Raw genomic sequence first — 15,285 nt, 5'->3', positions numbered from 1 at the left:
GGGTGCAACATATTGCCTACAGATTTACCCCAGAATATGCTACAGATCCTCCACTTCCCTCCACACAGGTGAAGACGTGATGTAATTACTAAAAGGCTACAGTTAACATTTTGTATTACACTGTGAACATAATATTTTGTTTGTGGGAGATGTAAAGTGAAGGGCATAAGGTTTATCAGCTTTTCATTCGAAACTTTTTCCATTTCACCAAGATTTCCTGGTGCTTAGGGTCCCCATCAATGCAATTCTGGCTTTACCAGCATCGCTGTAAAAAGATTCATGTGAGGGTGCAGATAGTAGTGGTTAGTCTATTGAGGGAAGGAATTGTATTGCATGTGATACAAGGAGAAGATGGAAATCACAAGGGGAGTAAAAAGCATTTGAGAAATACTTTCAGAAATTGCCTGTAATGAAGTGCTGCAAATGTGGAGGTTGCACCTCGAAACCTTCAGTTTCCATCTAGACACTGAACATGGGTACCACATGCACCTGAAAGTGATCATCAGAGTTCAGCCTGTGCGAAGAGAAATCCATGCGAGGCAATTCATTAATCTGTGTTGGTCTGAAAATATGGAAGCCAAAAGCATAAATCAAGGGCATATCTGGATTTCTCTCTTCACATGGCTTTAAATTGTCTTGAAGAACAAGGCCTACTAAAGAAAAAAAGCAATAAAGGCGTAATTGCATCATCACATCATCTATTTTGAAACCTCTTTAACCTCTCTGCTATTATTAATTACAAATACAAATGTTAAATACCTAATACAAGTAAATACGATACAAGCCAGAGACAGCTCTCATTCAAGCAGCGTATTCTCAGACACTTTGCCCAAGTATAAGAAAGGTTGGAGCATGTTCTATCAGATATCTTTAAAGCCTGTCTACATTTCACTTCTCATTACTCTTCACGCTGCATTTTCAGCAGAGTCTGAAAATGTGGCATTATCTCTGCAGAAGCCAGCTGAGCATCTATAGCATCTATTAACTTGCAGAGGAGCTTACATAAGACAGAGACTACATATGCAAGCAGTAATTTTAAATTATCAGGTTTCCAAACAATTTGGTTTGTTATACATTTTTGCTATTTCCCTTTCTTAGTTAGTATGATTTAGGGAATTCCTTTGTAATATCCTCTATCCTGGATATTTTTGCAGCCATGGTTACCAGGGGAAATGTAGTTTCTTTACTGGTTTGGGGGTGGGTTTTTTCGTTATTTTGTTCCCAACAGCAATGAGATTTTCTGCTTTTGTGCTATAGAGAAAAAAAAAAAAAAAAAAAAAACCAAAAAACTCAAAACCACACTGTTGGTAGCCTCTCATCTAGCACAGTTCCTTCTTCCCTTGAGACACTCACAACCTAGGCTTTATTTATACTGGAAAAATGGGTCCTTTTACAAAATACATGCCCTCCTCACAGCCAGAGACAAGGCCCCCAAGATCATCATCCCCTTTTTTGGAGGTTTGTCCCCCTGGGCTCATAGGCAGCCTAGAAACAGCCCAGCTGAGGGCTGCCCCTCTTCCCTCCAGTGACTTTGGCATCAGAGCTGTGGGGAGGCCCCAGCGAGGGCTCTCTTCTCTCTCACAAGGCAGCTGCATTTCAGGTGAGGCTCTGGTCCTTGGCTCTGCTTTAGCTGGAGCTACAGCCCTGTGACAGCCCTCTCTGTATCCCTTTGGCGCTGCTGTCCAGCTTCCTGGCCAGTCCTCAGGTCTGCCTCACTGTTGGGGACGTGCCTGCTGCTGATGGGACTGTGTCAGTCCCTGACTGCCATCCCCAGACCTGAGTCACAAACTGCATTGACCTCAGACCTGTCCCATTGCTATTGACTTGTCCACCAATCTGGACTCTGTTGATTCCATATCCAGGCCCGTCCTGCTTGTCTTGCTCAGATCCTGCGGGATGGAGCCCTGGCTGGTGAGGTCCCTGCTGTGCCCCTCTCTCCCCTCGCTGTGTTGTGGCGCTCAGATCCCTGTCCCTTAGGGAGCATCTGGCCCTTGCTGGCTCCTGCTGCCTGAGAACTTTGGCATACACAAGAAAAGATCACTTCCACTGCCTCAGACCCATGGTGTATCTGGATGAGAATACTGCCTCTTAGAGGGATTGGTTCTTTCTTCCAAAGTACATGCTGCCCTTCAAGAGCAACATCCAGGTGTAATGAAAAGGGAAAATGGGCTACTCATCTTTATCAAAGGGTCTGAGTGAAGTGTTGTTGTATGTCAGCCAGCCTCCATTTGTTATCTGGAAAAGTAATGAAACGAGCTGTTCAGCAATCAGTGTGCAAGCAACTAAATAACAGTAAAGGGATGAGCAGCAGGCACTCTGCATTTGTCCAGAACAAATCATGTCAAACTAACCTAATTTATTTCTTTGCCAAGATAGCTGATTATTAAGTGCTGAAAGGAATAGTGAAATATGTTTTGACTCCGTAGGGCTTTTGACATTGTCTTGAACACCACTCTCATAAAGGCAAATTTGCCTCAGATGGTATTAACATGAGAAGAGTGTGTGATTAAAAAGCAATTCCCAAACTGGTGCAGTGGATATTTTCCTGTCAGTGGGAAGGTATATCATACAAAGAGATCTGATGTGTCTGCTGGTTGTTTACTTTCATTAGCAACTTGAATGATGGAGTTGACCTTTGACTTCAAACTTCTGCAAATAACACCAAGTCAAGCTGTATCATACCTTGGAGGCAAAGATTTGAACAAAGGTTTACCATTGCTAAATCACAGAAAGAGCCTCAAAATAGTGAGATGAAGTTAAGATAAGAACAATGTATGACACTTAGAAAACTTGAATTCTCCAATTAAAAATGAGGGAAAATGTGTAGTCTTTGGTAAGATACCATAATGTACATCTAATCAGGGAAAGCACTTCAAAAATAACATAACTCTGCATTGGAAAATGTGGACTATATGAAGAGCCACTTTTTTGCCATGAAACCAACACAACTAGAGAGGGACAATTAATTGATATCCCAGTCTGGAATATGCATGACACAAAATGACACAAAAATTATTTGCAGCTGCCACAGCTGTCTTGGCTTGCAGAACACCATCTTTGTGCCATCAGTCACATTGCTCTGAGGAACCAGGCATGGCCCTTACCTGCCTTACTTCCTCCTGTTGCCTGAAGTCTCCTCTCTGGGAGAAGATGAGTTTCCTGGTGTCTTCCCTCCATGTACATGCTAGAGGGCTGCTGGCCCTGGCAGAGGGACCTGTGCATCTGCAGAGAGCAGTGGTGAGGAAAGAGCTGTAGGGCTCAGGAGCCTTGGACTCTGCAGGGTGGGGAGGGGAGGCCATAAGTCTCCCCGTGCCACCACAGTCTAAGTCTCCCAGGACAGGTCACGTCATGTCCTGTTAAGAGGCAAGATAGAGTCATAAACTCTCGTTGTCTGCAGAGCATGATGTTCCAGGCTGAAAGACAAAATCTTTCGGTTGGGTTCTCCATCTTCCTCCAGGCCTCAAGTGGTTTATTTTACTCTAAATTATACTTCTTGGGACTCTGACAAAAGGCAGGGTGACTTGAACCCTGCTTCAATACTAACAGAACTGACACAATTGTTTCCTTTTTCCTCTTGGCAGAAATCACACAAGGGCCCAGAGATCAAAATGGCAGCACAAGGCATGCCGGCTCATTTTGCTGAGCTTTGCAACTTTTCCTCCAAAGACAAGTGACCCCCGGAAATCTCTCAGCCTTGAAAACAAAATCTGCAACTTGTGTAAAGCTTCTGGGGCTAGAGTTGCTGCAGTTGGAGACTACAGGCTGACTTTATAAAACTGTGGCTCCTGAAAGTTTATCCTCAGCCTGAAAAACCCTTCCAATTGCTTTATAAGCAACACTCCATTTTCTCTGACTTTAAAGTGCATCCCTATACCATGGGATCTGACACATTTCCTAGATGTGTTTTCAACAGAAGACCATAGGAGCATTAAGCCGTGAGAGAGACATCCCTTGCCTTTTCCCAGCCCAACAGTATTGCTCTCATCTTGCTGAAAAGGTTAAGAGCATTGCAGTGTGGTTTGTAGCTAGGTCCATGGATACGCAAAGAAAAGATTCACCAAGCCATTTTCAGATTAATGAAATTACATTTGCTGCTGCTTTCCACACCTTTAGGCTTTAGGATGAGAAGCCAAAACTAAAGGTTAGGGAGCGCCCCATACAGGATTTCAGGTGCGACCTGCAGCTCCTGCAAGCCGGCAGAATATGGAGCGGGGACCCCCCTAACGCGGTGGGCAGGGAGTGTTGAAGCCCGGCAGATGCTGATCCCTGCGTGCCTGACGATGCCAGCGTGTCCCTGCGCTCACGGCACGGCTCCCCAAGGGGAAAGCTCTCTGACAAACGGCTGCTAAGCCGGGCTCAGAATTTGGGGCCGGTCACCGAGAGGAGAGAGACCCTCCTCCCCTGGGCTGGCCAGCCCGCTGGCCGGCCTCCCTTCCCCTCCCCTCCCCTCCCCGCCCCGCCGGCCGGCGGAGGGTCCTTCCCCGGGGAAAGTTGCTCGGCGTCCCCCGGGCGAGGGGCGGGGGTGTGCGGCGCTGCCCCCGCCGCCTCTCGCCCGTGTCGCCGAGCTGTTTATTTAAATCACAGATAAAGCGCCTCGCCGCCCGCCCTGCCGGGGACACGCAGTCCGGGCGCCCGGCGGGGTGGGCAGGAAGGAGCCCATGGCCGGGAGGGCAGTCCCGGCCCCCGGGGCTCTGCTCTGCGCCCTGCTCTGCGCGACAGCGGCAGCGACGGGGGGCGGCCCCGGGGACAACCCCGCTCCCGGCGCCTTCGGCCACGTCTACCGGGGCGCCGTGAACATCAGCTCGGAGCGGGTCTACGCCTTCGCTTACCGCAGCGAGCCCGGGCAGGTAGGAGCGACCGCCGGCGGGGCGAGCACCGCGTCCCCCTCTCCCTCTCGGGTGTGGGGTGTGTGCCGGGGAGCGACCGGCTCCGCCGCTGTGCGGGAGCGGGCCGGGCTCTCCCTCTGTCCTGCCCGCATCCTCCCGCCGCCGCGCTGGTCGGGAGCCGCAGTGCACCTGCGGGCTCCTTTCCACCTTCCTTCCTGGGGCTGCCGGCTGGGAGGGTGCCGGTGTCCCAGGGGCTGCGGGGTGGGCAGGTGGATTGGTGCCCCCCACCGCCAAAGGGGGGTTTGGTATCCAGTACTTCTAACAGCAGAATGCGTTTGAAGACTAGAAGAGAGTTGTGAGGGTAATAGTACTAATTAAAAATAATTTTTGAAAAACAACACAAACCCACAAAAAAACCAAACCATCAAAAAAAAAAAAAAAAAAAAGAAAAAGTAAAAAAAAAAAGAGTGTATGTGCATGTGCACTTAATAAGCCTTCTTAATGCCGTTTTCCCCACTGTGCATTTTCTTAGGATGAGGGTGCTCTCCCCTGGTAGCCCGGGAGGTGAGGCAAGGCTGTGCATGTGAGGTGTGTCGTGAGGAGGATGCAGGGCAGGGTGGCCAGGGCCATCCATGGCTGTTTGATGGTGAAAAGAAACCTGTCCTCTATGTATATACCCAGTTATTGTGGGTTCCCCCCACCCCACTTTTTGTGTCTTGTTTATCTCAAGTAGCTAAGTGGTACCTTGGAAACTCTGCCTGCCCTCCTCCGCTCCCCCCCCCCCCCTCCGTTTTTTGGATTGGGTGTTAATTGATGAGTAAGATGATCTGATGTACCAAAAGATGGTGAACTAGGTAGATGACTCTTCCCTCCTGTCCTCAATTGCACAGAACAATAGAAAATGGAAGCTGTGGCTTTTTCCCCACACTGTATACTGTGCAATAAAATGCACCTGGTATTTATGGGCCAGCAGTTGGGTGTCTGGGCTATGATGCAACTGAGCCCAGCCTTACTTAACTGTTGGGCGTCACCAATGATCTCAGGAGGTCTCACCCAAAAGCACACTTTGGGCTTGAGCCTCCTTTTGGAAGCTGGACGAGGTCTAAGTTAGGTTTCTTTGGGTGTTACAAGTATTGGGTATTACCATGAGAGCCTGTTGGCAGTCCACATGTTGTCTGTGGCTTGTTAGCAGAGACAGCACGAATACTGACTTCAGTTAAAATTAATCTGGTTCCTTCAATTTAATATGCTCTTTGAAGCTGTGTGTTTTTTTGCTGGACACCTCTGGAAAAAAAGCTTTCCCTCCTGGAGAGCTACAATGGGAGGAAGCACATGGCTCCTCAGGGGTGTTTGCAGGTACCTATATGCAACTTCTAGACGCTAAGCTGTTCCTGTAGCTGTGAAGTACAGACTGCTCAGTACAGACTGCTGCCTTATTTAAGCAGGAGCTCTAATGGACTAATCTCCATGGTCCTGTTTGCTGGAACATGAAGTCTCTGCAGAGATAGGGTCAAGAGCATATCTAAGAAGGGGAAATTCAGGTTTGAGATTTAATATTTTTTTCAATGCAGAACTCACCAAGCACTGCCATGAATATGCTTAGAGGGCCATGCAACAAGCTCCTCCTAGGAAAAGTGTTCGAAAGATAAAAACTCTTTAAATAAAGATGGAATTTCATAGAAAGTTTTCTGATGAGGGAGGCCTAGAACAGGTTCTGATGGTAGAGGAGGCTCCAGAGAGACTTTCTTATGGCCTTTCAGTATAAAAAAAGCTTATAAAATGATCAAGAGAAGCTTTCTACAGCGTAATGACAGGACAAGGAGCAACAGTTTTGAACTAAAAGAGTGTCAATTTGGGTAGGACATAAGGAAGAATTTATTTTATGGTGAGGCACTGGAACAGGTTGTCCAGAGAAGTTGTGGATACACATAATTGGGAGTGTTCATAGTCAGGTTGGATGGGGCTTTGAGCAACTTGATCTAGTGAAGATATCTCCCTGCCCATGGCAGGATGTTTGCACTAGATGATCTCTGAAGATGATCTTCCAATTCTGTGATTCCTCACCGAGTTCCACAGGTGCCATTTCTGAGATGAACCAGTGGGAGCTGGGAAGAAGGTGGCTGACCTAGTTGGGGGATGGCTGTGGCTGTGTGCAGCCCCTTTCCCAGCTGCAGCCCTGAACCCATGAGAGGCAAACTTGGCTGGATCTCCTCTTACTGGCATGGTCAAAGGCTGAGCTGTCTTGGTGTTCCTGTGTCTCCCTGTTGTTGAGAATTCCTCAAGATTTAGAAGCTTGGTAGTGGAAACCTTGACTTTAATGACCAAGTTCTTGTGGGCAGGGTTTTCTTATGCAAAAGTTGGGAAGATGTTTAGGGACATGCTGTCTTCTTGGTGTTGAGTCTCGTGAAGCAATGCAAGTCCTGCAAAAATTCAGTGTATTAGTCATTGCCTTTTGGTACAGTCTTAAGCCTTGAACTCCTAGGGAGGGAATACTAGCCAGTATTTGACAGGAGTTTGCCAGTTGCCTGCCACTTGTGAGCTCTCTGCTCTTCCTGGTCTTTTTGGTCTCTTTCTGTCTCTGTGCTGATGGCAGTTTAGCCAGAAGCCTCTGATAATTCTAGGCAGATACCACATGGGCAATTAACCTTAGTTACAGAAAAGTTAATTGAATAAAAAGAGCATTCTCCATATGGAAGGGCTGCAGTGCATGGGTTTAATTGCTTTCCCCTCTGAAACAAAGTCAGATCTGGAGTGATCTGGTTCTGAAAACAGGAATTTGTTTTCATGATGCTGTAAATTCTGCTGTTTTCCCCTCTGCTGCTCTCTCTCATGAGGCCAGGCCTACAAAGCAAGGGAAAACTTGGGAACAAGGACAAAATGTGAGGGTTGGCTTGTGATCCATCAACCCTCTGTAAATTTTCTGGTTACTGAGGTGCTATGGCTGCACAGGCATGTCTGAAAACACAGCTGAATAGAGCAGTGCTTGGATGTTGGATGAGAGAAAGGAGGGAACAAGACCTTTCCTCCAGTTTGGTGCATTAGAACTTTCTGCTTTCTGAAAAGTGTTGTGCTTGCCTGATCTCAGAGGATGTTCTTCATCCACATCATCATCCTTACTCTTTGGGATATGGAAATGCATGCAAGACGGGAGAGCAAAAATGAGTGCCATGAGAGTATTCGCAAGCAGACAGATACAAGGCGAAGAAACCACAGCTCAGGGTTCTGCAGCAGAGCTGCTTTGAGACACGTGGCTTCCTTTCTCTACAACTTATGGGTAAAATGAAAATGATGATCCATATATGTGAACCAAACCACCTAGCTGAAATTTCTGTGTGTAAAACATCGCTGTCTGTGGAGGGGGAAAAGCCTTCCTATGTGCTGTGCAGAAACACTTGTCTTGAGGCAGGAGAGCTGACAGTCTTTTATGTACTAGGATTTAGGCCTTAATATCTGAGGTGGAAACGTGAAGGTAAAGCTGCGCTGAGGAGAAGCACAGCCACCTCTGCTTAGTCTTACTGCTAAGACTAAGGGGGTGGTCTTACTGCTTTTTGAATTCCCTTTTTTTCCTTCTAGCTGCTCTTTGAAATTTCCCTCCCTGTACAGCTGTTTGTTTAGTTTTTAACTCCAAGTGTAAAAAAACATAGTCATAAACCCAACTGTGTCACTTGTTGCTATGCCCTCATGCTCTAATAGCAAAGGCAGATGTGCACTGTTAGAAGTCTGGTGAGCAATTAGTTGAGCAAACAGGGTTATTTTATTTTAGAATTATTTACACTGGAGACATCCAGGATGGGGGTAAAAAACAAGCACACTCATTCCACATGTTCAACATGTTCCTGTTTGGGAGGGAGAAAGGAAGGAGACCTTTGCTGATTTGCTGGAACTGCATGTGCAGTGTGTTCTGCTCAGAAGACTGAAAAAGTGCTGTAGAATATTTCTGCTGGATTTACCACTGACTGGAGAAGGCTTTATGTGACAAGTAAGAGAACCTGCTTAGTTCTATGTTTGCAGTAATACCAGGGTTTTCAGGAAGAATAGTGTGTGTGTGAGTAATGATGGAATTCAAAGTGAATGAGACTTTCCACCACTGTAGGATATGGCAGTAGCTAATGGTTAATTTGCTGAAAACACAAATTGTACTAACATTGTGCAGGTTTGTATGTCCTGTAGCAAATTGTAAGCAGTCCAGGAGAATATCATGAGAAAGAAGACAACCAAAGTTCTTTTTCCTCATTGGAGCTCAGGTCAGCTGAATGTATGATTTGGGAAATACTTGCACTATATTTAGAAAACCAAGTATCTCTGAAGAGAACAAGTTTCCAACTTTCCATTTGTGGGCAAAGCTGCTGCAATCCAGACACAATTCTTGGACATTCATGCAGTACACGTTGGTTGCGATGAGCTTGGAAGCTGAGCAGTGGGCTGTGCCTATTTTAAGAGAAAGAGTGGGTGCTATTTCCCTCCTCCTCCCTTGCCAGGACTAGGAACAGAGCCCCAGTCCCAGTTCCCATATGGCCCAACTTCCCATAAACTGTGATTGACAGTTGATTAAGTTGTGGCTTCTCTGCTGAGCAGTTGTGCAGTGTGAGGATGTGTAGCCCTGGAGTGTGTTGAGTGTCTTGTCTGTGAAGTCTGTCTGAGGAGTGATGGGTAAAAAATTACCTTCAGTCTGTGAGAGGCTGTGTGCTGCCAGGGAGGGTTGCTACTATCATTACCCTTTGTTTTTTCAGAGTTGCAGATAGGAAAAAGTTGACATCCCTAAAGGAAGAGCAGTTTCAACACTAGCAAGAAGATCAGAAGTCCTCCAATTACATGCCTTAAGTTTTGTGACCAAGTGCCCTTTCCAGCCAAGGAGCACAATTCATTTGTGTTCCTCTGACTTCTAGTGAATGGATCTCGTTTCCGAGGTGTAGATGGTAGTTGCACTTGCTTTCCTTTAGGCAAGAAGCCAGAACCTGTATGTTCCTCTGGAATTGTGTGATGACTCACACAATTGCTCAGACTAAAGCCATATGTCCTTGCTGCGGGAAAACTCCTTGATCTGCTACACAGGGCAACCTGGTTTAATAAGTGGCAGTGATCAAATCAAGTGTTTGCTGTTCTCTGCTGTTTGACATACTAGTGTAGGTCTCATTCCAGCAGCACCCATGTCTATTATAACAACTCTAAGAGCAATTTTTTCACCTCTTGCTTCTGAGCTGGCTTTGGGTTTCACATGTAGGAACCTTCAGGCCAAACTACCTTGAAGTATTCCCATGGTGTCCTGCACACGTTCTCCATAATGTTAGTCTTGGCTCCAGCCCAGCTTTCAGTCCACAGCTACACTATGAATGCAATAAAACTTTAGTCTGCTGTTTGGAGTAGGCTGAGCCTGAGCTATAGTGAGGACAACAGGCTGAGTTCTGTCTTTCCTTAATGCTGAGTGGAAGCCCACCAGTTTAGCCACAAAGATGCAGGTAAAAATCAAAGAAATTGGGAAGATTACAAATAGTTGCATAAGAGGATTTCCTTACGTTGGTAGAGCTGCTGTTATTACAGGATCTCCAGGGCCTGAACACTGTTGCTCTTTAGTTGCTGGCTCTAGTCTGTTCACCACAGGATCCTGGAAGAGCTTCAGCACACCATTTCTGGAACCTAATAGTAAATGTCTTATGTGACAGGAATGTAGGCACAAAATCAAATCCAAAAAAAAAATCAAAGCAAATTATAGTATATGGTATCTGAAGCCAAGCAAGGTTCAACAGAATCCCTTTGGAGTAACTTTTGTGTATATAATTTATATTTCTTAAAGAGAACAGGCAACCCTAGGAGGTGACAGCGTAGGCAGTGTAGAGCGCACAGCACTTGGAATGTGCTTGCTGCTTCTCAGTGGGTTCTCTTGAACACTCCTCACCCTGCCTAGGGTCACACAAAAAGCTTTTGCTTACACGGGAAAACAAAAGTAAACTATGAGAGAAATTGCATGAGGATCTACTAAAAACTCAAACTTGACTGTTATTTTTTGCATCAGAAAATACAGTCTTGAAAACTCTGACAAAAGTGGGATATCTTAGCTGAAAGAACAGTGTGGGATGTGGCTTTGCTTTGGGCTGGGGGTGGAAGCAACTGAGATCTCCTCAAACTTAAATTATTCTTTATCTTTCTAAGATTTTGCACTTTGTGGGTTTTCCTACCTAGGAGGCAGAAAGAGAGTAGTATATCTTGACAGAGGCTATCAGTTTGCAGGCTTTAGGGGAAAAAACTGAAAGCTGCTCTGGTTTCTTACAGAGTAGCCAACAGACCTTCAGATGGTGACCGCGGTGCTGGCTGGAATTTTATTTTTATTTCTAATGTGTAAGCTAATGCTGTCAAGCTCTATAACTTGTCCTTGAACTAAAGAATCTCTTTTGAATTTGAATGTTGTTCTAAATCTTAGTCATTCTCTTCTTGTTGGGCTGTCATGTTTAAAATCAAAGCTGATCAGGTTTTGTTGTTCCCTTCCCAGCCCCAAGATGTTTAGATTAAAAAAGAAAACAAATTCTGAATTGAGGAACTTCATCAAAATGCCTCTCCTCAGTTTGAACTCTTTCCAAGAACAGTGCAGCAATTTATTATACATTTGCATTGTAAGTAGAGGCTGTGAAATGTCCTCAAATAACTTGTGCAGAAGTTGTTGGTACGAAGGTAAGCTTTTTCTGTATGGACCTCATCTGCTATTTCAGGGGATATTTAAGGAATCGAAGTACAGACTGTAAAAGGTATATTGCAAGGGTGTGCCATCTGCTCAGTTTGAAAATATAGTTTAGTACATTTGCATAGGCAAACATAATTTTGTGCTGTGTACACTTGGAGAACCACAGAGGATTTCAGAAACAACCTTCCTTACTTTTTACACTGACGTTTTTCTTTGAGCATAGAAATAGCTACTTCAGAGTAGTTTAAAATAAATGGAAAATGGTTTAAAAAAAAGACATCACGCATTACAAGACATAATTCAATCCACATCCAAAGTGCTGAACTTCTTCACATACTGAAGTGAAGAACTTGGGAGCCAAGAAAGAACCAGGGATCTAAGTTCTGACAGCAAACCCTGGAGTTAGTGCCAGGAGCTTGGAGTTACACAGTTATGATTTGGAAAGGTTATATACCGTTTTGTTTCAAGGGTTGGCCTGGCCCAGAGTTCCAGCTGCTGTGGTTTAGGAAGATGCAATTATTGCAGAGTAGTTTGTTCCTTAACTGACTGTTCAAAATAGTATTTTTTATTTTTAACATCTCTCTGAAGTCTGAGGGTGTTCAGAAAACAGGTACCTACTTCATCCAGCATAGCAACTCCCAATTTATCCTTCTGGCTGTCCTGGAGACTCCCTGGCGACATTGGTTAGAGGACAAAACTTCAATAATGGAAAAAGATAAATATTATCATGTTTTATATTTGTCTTACTTCCATTTATGCTTCACAGATACTGTTGCAAACAAGTGAACTCTTGGGAAAGTCCATGGCAGACTGTAAATCCACACAGCACATTTGCACAGAGTGAAACATTTAAATGAAAAATACTAATCCTGGAGCAGTTATGTTAATGTGTCCAAAGCTGTGCTTGACATACCCAGAGTCTGTCTCTTCATTTATGCTGCTTCAGGTATTTAATACTCCTGGCAGAAATGTTGGAAGAAAACTCTGGGCCAAGGTTATTTGACAGATTGCTTTTGGCAATTAAGTCTTATTGACATTGGAGCGCAGAGACAGAGAAAGGCTGAAAGGGAATGATCCTCTGAGCTCCACTTGTTCTGTTGTCAGCCAGGAGTGGTGCTCACATCTCCTGGGACAGCAGAAAAGCGGTTCTCTAAAACCAGTCACTGTTTTCCTTCCAGGTCTCAGCTTCCCCCATTGCCTCATCAGTGGGAAGATCAGCAGAGCTGGGTGCTGATGGGGTATTCACTCACTGCCTCGATTGCTCCAGTCCATCTGGCTCAATCCTACCTCACTTAATTTCGGGGTCTGTATAAAAATGAAGCACCTCTTTCTCATGCAACAGCCAGCATTAGCAGTTCAGTGACTTTTGCACATGTATCCTGTGCTGAGACCTTTCCTTGGAGCAGCGGTGAGTGCCTGCCGGATGTGTTCCCTGCCCACGGGCCTGGCCCGGTGCCTGGCAGGCCCACGGCCAAGCGCTGTCGCAACACGGGCTGGTAATCCCAACAGGCTGCCAAGGAGTGCCTGGCGTGTGGGTGCAGCCCTGGTGTGACTCAAAGGCTTTGCTTAGCAAGAGCTTTTGGAAAGGAGTCCATGGTAAAGCCCTTGAAAACCTTTGCTTACAGCACAAGGTGTTGTTGCAACCTCCTGCCTTGCCCTTAAATTCACATCCCCACAGTCTTAAGATGATGTGTAATCTCTGTGGAAAATGCAGATTTAATTATCAGTCCAAAGATTCTTTCATGTCAACAAGAGCCTGGTTTATTTTGCTTAATGTTTGCGGCCATGTTGGTTCTGTTCAGCGGTGCAAATTTGGGGCTGGCTCCTTCTGCCTGTTCCCATCTAGAGAATGGAATTCAGTTGTACTTATTTTAATTTTTTTTTTCCCCTCCCCCTATCTCCATGGTGGTGGTGGAACTGAAGTACAAATATTTGTCTTTCCTGGTCTAACACGTTTTTATGCAGAGCTGAGAGCTCTCTCTTTATTCAGCTGTCTTATTGCTCTGTCTACCTTGAAACACAGGAGAAACTTCAAGGTCAGTCATCTGAGAAACAAAACTATCATGAGCCTGCTGGTGAATCGCCCCCCTGCACACGGTAGAGCCTTGGCACTGGGAAGGAATGTGAGGAACAGAAGTCTCTGAAGCACTCCTGACCCTGCCTCAGCCCCACAGCACAAAAGGCAGCAGTGTGGTTATTGCTGACAAATATTTGTGCAGGGCCTGCCTTGTCCAAGGGAGCATTTGCTACACAAGTTTGTTTCCCAAGATGAGGGTTTCAGCTTGGAGGCTGCAGATGAAGTCTAGCACTATGTTGTACTGCCAGCCTCCTGCTGAGAGTGTACAAGGAAGGGGAAGGTGCAACTAGTTTTCTGTGGGGCTGGCAATGATCTACTCCAAAATAAAGTTCCTCAGCAGTGCTGGCAATGCAGGAGTGACAGCAGCCTAGTTGACCTCATTTCTGCCCAGGCAAAACTTCCTCCTCATCTCACCAGTGCTAAGTGAGTGGGGATGGATGCAGAGAAGGCTCATAGTCTTTGTGATGATTATAATTTTTAATTTAAAACACTGTTTTTTCACTGGAGTTCCTCTTGTCTCCACATCAAGTTTTGTGTTGGAAGGGGGAGGTATGTGTGATGGGAGCACTGGTTCTGTAGCAGGGAAGGGTTCTTGGGTTAGAACTGCTTGTTTTAAAAATGAAATAACCTTTGGGAAGGTGTGGAGGGGGAGCATATTTGAAATAAATAAATCACTTTTTTTTCTTCACCGCCTGCTTTTTTTCACTCTTGTAAAAATATTTTGCTGAAGGCAAATGCCAAATGTGTTTCAAAGGGAAAGATGGGATTAGTAGCATTGACTCAATAGTGAATTCATTAAATCTGTAGCATGAGATTGTATCTGTTGTTGATATCAAGGCAAGAGAATCTAGGAGCAAAGCATGGATTACAAGTTTAAGATAGGTCAAGTAGAAGAAGACCTAAAAATCATAAACATCCATTCATAAGTGTTACGTTTTTATCCCTGTCCCTTGTGATGCTCCTGCTGGACAGTTCATCCTGCCAGGGAAAATTCTTTCTCCAGGACACTAATTAGGGTTCCTTCTAATCTGTAGCACTAAATTGGAGAGTGAGTGACAACAGATGAAGAGAAGCCCTGGTTGCAGTTAAATGGTAATTCTTTCTGCACTTTCCCAAGCTTCCTCATAATTGCACCTACCTTTTTCTGGACTTATGCCCAAGCTTATTTCCAAGTCATCAACCATTAATTGGGAAGTTCTTGTGCAGGTTTGGCCAGAAGGCAAATCCCACCTGTTTTGTTGCAGTGTTTGGCAGAAATAGCTGTCATATAAGAAAGATGCCCATCAACCAAAGCTGTTGGGAGCTGCTCCTGTATCCCTGAGATCCTCTGAGGGGAGAGCAGAGCTGCACCTTGGGATGGGGATCTGCCCAGAAGAGGCCCTGTGTTGCTGTGGGGATGGCAGCAGGGTACATAACTAGATGGGCTGGAACCTCAATTGCCATCTGTCCAGCTTCTTAATCACCCTGTTTGTTTCCTGGACTTTTATAATAAAGATATTGATGGGGTTACACTCAGTGTGATGCTCCAGATTGATCTGGGTATGTGCAAATGTAGTAGGAGCAGAGTTATTCATTGCAAGTGAATTTCTGGTGTATTGAGGTGAAATTTAAATTACATTGAGATCTTCTTAACGAGCTGCTCTGTAAGTTTTGCTTCTGATTTTCTGATGTTCCTCTCTGTTTGAGGCACCCTGTTGAACATGGCCTGG

At 45.3% G+C, this 15,285-nt stretch overlaps 1 protein-coding gene across 1 annotated transcript in view; it reads left to right on the top strand.

The window, feature by feature from the left end:
- Positions 1-4,455: 4,455 nt before the first annotated feature.
- SIDT1 (SID1 transmembrane family member 1) overlaps positions 4,456-15,285 on the top strand; it is a 40,024-nt gene continuing 29,194 nt past the window's right edge. Inside the window, exon 1 of the mRNA XM_036396731.2 lies at positions 4,456-4,847. Within this exon, the coding sequence (XP_036252624.2) occupies positions 4,659-4,847 (189 nt within the window). The 5' untranslated portion in view covers positions 4,456-4,658. The remainder of the gene's footprint in view (positions 4,848-15,285) is intronic.

Source organism: Molothrus ater, chromosome 2 (genome assembly GCF_012460135.2).
Source record: "Molothrus ater isolate BHLD 08-10-18 breed brown headed cowbird chromosome 2, BPBGC_Mater_1.1, whole genome shotgun sequence".
Classification (NCBI taxonomy): domain Eukaryota; kingdom Metazoa; phylum Chordata; class Aves; order Passeriformes; family Icteridae; genus Molothrus; species Molothrus ater.
The sequence above is the reverse complement of the archived record's forward strand: the minus strand, read 5'-3'. Positions and strand labels throughout refer to the sequence as shown.